The following is a 4904-nucleotide window of genomic DNA, read 5'->3' as shown; positions in this document are numbered from 1 at the left end:
CCCCTCCCCCAGACACTACGTCTCCCTTTTTTTCCTCTGATCTCAAACCAACGACAGGCTTGACAGTTAACGCTTTTCCTCTCTCCAGGTTTCAGCAGTGCAGGATCTTGATGAAGGCTTTGCGAAACTCGATGTTGAAAGTGGTGTAGATGACAGGGTTGACGGCACTGTTGAGGTATCCCAGCCAGGTGACGGCACTGTACAGTGAGGGTGAGATGCAGCAGCTACTGCAGTGGGCCTTCAGCACGTGGGTCAGGAAGAAAGGCAGCCAGCAGATGATGAACACACCTTGGAAACAGGGACAGGAAGTGGATTAGACCAGGGGTCTTCAACGTTTTTTAAGCCCAGGACACCTTAACTGAAAGACAGAGAAGGGACCCCCCTACTACAAATTTGTATAAACTGAAGTTGCATTTTCAAACTGGGCCTACAATAACGTGTAGGGCTGCCTAAAGCGTTTATACATACTGTACCTTTTTAGTGCATAGAATACTAAGCTGTTGAAAGAATTGATGATTTTATAAATGTTCTAATTTTAAACATACATGGGAATTTTTATCTGCGGATGGCTACTTTAGTGACTACTTAACCTAGCCAGTAAGCCTATCATCACTGCTTTTTCACAAACCGGCTGATTTATATTTGTTAATAATTATTTATAATGATTTATGTTAAGGCATTTTAAATTAGAAAAAAACTTAAAACTTATTAATTTAGTGGCCCCCCTGCAGCAACTCTGTAGACCCCCTTAGGGGTTCCGGACCCCCTGGTGAATATCTCTGGGTTACAGGACAAGTTCCTGCATGTTTTTAGCCCCACATGTACAAATTCTTCAGGGATAGAACTAATGAAATATCCCACCAACTGCTGCATTTGTATTTCTCACAGAACCATAAAACCTCTGAAACAGTACATAAATTGATACATTTAGAGCTTCATCATCAATTCTAATCGCAGTGTTACAGCAGCCAAGTCATATTAATCACAAAACAGATGAGGTAGGCGAGAAACAAAATATAATCAAGTGAAAAGCCATAAAATATGGAGACCATAACAATTGGTGCCACGCATGATTTGACAGATTTGACAAATTTCTCTCACTGAAATAAGTAAACCTTTCTTCAAATATGCATTCGAAACCTTCTATCTGGATCAAGCTCATAGTTGTCAGTTATTTACCAGACCACCACAAGATCATTTTAAACTGATTTTTACCTAGATTGTCTGTCCTCATTCAGCCAAAAGGTTGAGTGAGGACCAAAAAAAGTTGTCTTGTTATAAGCATAGCTTACACAATGCCTCTGGTAATAGAAAGTGAGTGAAAAAAAACTCCAAGACTGAAGTGTTTAGGTATCAGAAGCTATTTTATGATCAGCTTCTAAACCAGATTTCTGTATTTGTTACTTTTTATTCAATAAAACTTTTTTTCTAAAAATTAGTTTTCTAGATAAAGACATTAGAGGAATCACATGTTAAATTTGAAAGTTAATGAAGTGGGATTTGACAAATTACAGTTAATTCATTATATCTGCATCTCCAAATAATATTAGACTGGTGTGACTAATTAACATACATTACATAAAGTATTCATGTAGACTAGTTTGTTTGTGTACACACACACACACACACACACACACAAGCTACAAGTGTACTAAATACTTTCTTATTAACTACCCGCCTCTGCTCACCGAGCACAATAGCGAGCATCTTTGTCGCCTTCCTCTCCTTCTGCTGTGACAGCCTCCCTCTCACCCTCTCTTTGGTCATCCCCCATTTCTCTCTCCCTCCACTGCGTTCCCTCCATCCCTCACGGCCCCTCATGCCGTCCTCAAGGGTGGCGGGACGAGGCATCAGGGCCGATCGTGTCACAGTGGAGGGAAGGGCGGGGGCAGGTCCAACTGAGATGGCCATGGAGATCTTGGCACGGCCCGAATGGGAGGGGGTTTGGGGAGCAGTAGGAGGAGCCAGGCTCTGCTCGGTCTGGGGCAGGAACTGACCCGGCTCCACTTCGAGAGGGTGAACCATCGCCTCCTTTACCAGGGTCTGACACATAGACAGAGAGAGAGAGAGAGAAGAAGGAGGGTGGTGAGGGAGGTACGCATTGGGGGACAAACAAAGATCTGGGTGCTTGATGGTGAAGTTTGAAACTAAAATAAAGAAAGAAGGACATTTATGGAAGGTGGGACAACAGAGAGCAAGCAGAGCATCACTGCAGAGGTAGTCTCGCATGGCCGGACCCTCCTTCACAGCGCTGCGGAGTAGGGTCTGGCTACTCCACACAGGATTCAGGGATGGGAGAAAAACATGCTCTGCTTTTTGTCATTTTTTGTAAACCAATCACAATCGTCATGGGCTATGGAGCTACTATGCTGCTGGAAAACAGTTTCGGGAAGGAACTTGTTTTAGTGGAACATGTGTACGTTCAAGAATTGCTTTAGTCGTGCAACAGAAAACTCAGAATGGACAGATAGTCTAGCTAACTGTCTGGATTTACCCTGCAGAGATGTGAAGAGTTTTGAATGCCAACACAAAGAAAGTGGAAAGTGACAGACAAAATGAGGGACATCCCGGAAGTAAAAACGTCATGGACATACATAAACTACTGCAGAGGCAACAGATTGTATAAGAAAGACAGGAAAGGGACAGTAAAGAGAGAGAGGCCATCTGTGTTGATGTAAGACTCACCACTTTCTTGCGCTGTGGGCCAGCGGTGGCAGGCCTCAGGATCAGGGTGCACAATTTCACATCCTCTGGTTGTGTACACTTATTCTGAAAGGAAAAGAGGCAGCATATACAAATATGAAAAGCCCAACTCAGACTGGATTTTTGAAGTTGATGTCGATATCATTATTTGAAAAATTAAAAAATGGCTAAAATACATTGGCAGGAAATCGTTTGCTAAAGGTCCCATGGCATGAAAAATTCACTTCATGAAGTTTTTTAACATTAATATGAGTTCCACCAGCCTGCCTCTGGTCCCCCAGTAGCTAGAAATGGTGATAGGTGTAAAACGAGCCCTGGGTATCCTGCTCTGCCGTTGAGAAAATGAAAGCTCAGATGGGAAAATCTGATTGGATTGCTCCTTATGAGGTCATAAGGAGGTATTGGGGACATGTTTGTAGTTTTGTTTTCTTGTTTCATGCTTCTGTATATAACACTGTGCTACTCTTACAAATGCAATGTTTTCCCCAATAAATATTTTCTGTTTTACTAGAACATTGCTAACATGCTATATCCACAGTGATTACAAACACATTTTGTGCAGCCAAACATTGTTCTAAATCACAGCACTTTATTTTTGATTCTAAAGGGGATCCCAAAGTTTCCAAGGTGTATAAAATTACACACTAGACATCTAGAGTCGTGGCTTTGAGTATTTCACTCAGGGTAAACATCCTATAGCTTCAAAGATGCTGATACAGAATTTTTGATGTGTCAGAAGTTTTAAAATATGGATGATGGAAAAGCAAACATTGAATCAAAAGCAGATTTGTAAACTTTTGAACTGATATTTTTGCACATGGAAGTTAAGGACTTCATCTCAACTTTTTTGGTGGTGCAATCAATATTGGTGTAGGCCAGTTAGTCAACATCTATTAATACCAAAATTAGCTGGAAGAGACAAATGGGAAAACACAGACAAACAGTCTGTAAAATAAACGTCTTAAGAATGATCGAAACACAGTTGGTATCCAAATTTGGGACTCTACCTTCCTGTGTCGCTGACCTTCTCCCACATCTGCCCCGCCTTGTGTATGCAGGCCACGTCTGCGTGGCGGGGCGGTGCGTCTGCCTCGCTTGCGCAGCACCACGCAGATCTGCGCATAAACCAGCAACGTTACGATGAAGGGAACGTAGAAGGAGGCCACAGACGAATACACCACGAAGGCTGGATCGGCAAAGCTGCACGTGGTGCCTTCCCGGTTGTCTAATGCAGAGAAGAAAGATGCAAAAATGAAATTTTGTAGAGAAACATTCAGAGAAGATTATATGATTTCTCTGTTGTTTTCAGTTTGCTTATGCGTTTTTATTGTTTTAATCAAAAGATATGGACAAGGATACAATACCACTCTCATGTCCCCGGGGGCAGCTTGGCTTCAATGCACCACAGATATGGAATAAACTTTAAGAACCCTTGACATCTTGTTCTTTTAAAGCAAGGCTTAAAACTTTCCTGTTTGCCTTTTCTTTCTGTTACGTTGTTTAGATATTCTTAACACTTTTACATCCACTGTTTTTTGTTTGTTCTTGTTTTATGATTGTGGACTTTTATTTGCTTTTTTATGTTTATTCTTACGTAAAACACTTTAAGATAAGATAAGATAAAACTTTTATTTATTGTCTGTTCAAACAGAAAATTGTCTTGCATTGTCTGCTCCAACAGTCAACAGATAATATACAAAACATCTGTTCGGTCACCCAACAAACATCTGACATACTTTACCGTCACACAGACACACCGGCACGGGCATGGACACGCCCCGCACAGCGCAACACACACACACCACACACACACACAACACACACACACACACCACACACACCCCAACACACAGCTAAAGATAAAAGCATATTTCAGCATAAATGAGAGATGTTGGTCATGCATTAAGTTTGTTGTCATAAGTATATAGTTTGTTGTTTGTTTTTGTTACATTACGATGTTTTGCAATACTTCTGTTTTATAATATAAGATGTTCTGCTACATTTTGTTATAATCCAGCTCTACAAATGTGTCAGAAGTTGAATTGATGATGTTAGAGAGACACATCCTGTCTCTGGTTCCAGTCCCTCTTTATGGCCCACTGATCTTTTGCTTTGCCAGTCCTGAACTGAGGGTCATAAACTCAGTCACATTCCATATGAAAGATAACAAATAGGCACACACACACCACTGTGGCCAAGAG

At 41.4% G+C, this 4904-nt stretch overlaps 1 protein-coding gene across 2 annotated transcripts in view; it reads right to left on the bottom strand.

Moving 5' to 3' along the window:
- The window catches only part of drd2l (dopamine receptor D2 like), a gene marked incomplete at its 3' end in the record, with an annotated part of 26421 nt that continues 21517 nt past the window's right edge, over window positions 1-4904 (bottom strand). For both annotated transcript variants that reach the window (XM_032518214.1, XM_032518213.1), the window contains 4 exon segments: window positions 1-288; window positions 1689-2127; window positions 2686-2769; window positions 3711-3928. In XM_032518214.1, coding sequence (XP_032374105.1) covers window positions 92-288; window positions 1689-2127; window positions 2686-2769; window positions 3711-3928 — 938 coding nt within the window.

This window comes from Etheostoma spectabile, chromosome 6 (assembly GCF_008692095.1).
Source record: "Etheostoma spectabile isolate EspeVRDwgs_2016 chromosome 6, UIUC_Espe_1.0, whole genome shotgun sequence".
NCBI lineage: Eukaryota > Metazoa > Chordata > Actinopteri > Perciformes > Percidae > Etheostoma > Etheostoma spectabile.
Note: the sequence above shows the minus strand (reverse complement) of the source record. Positions and strands in the feature narration are given on the sequence as shown.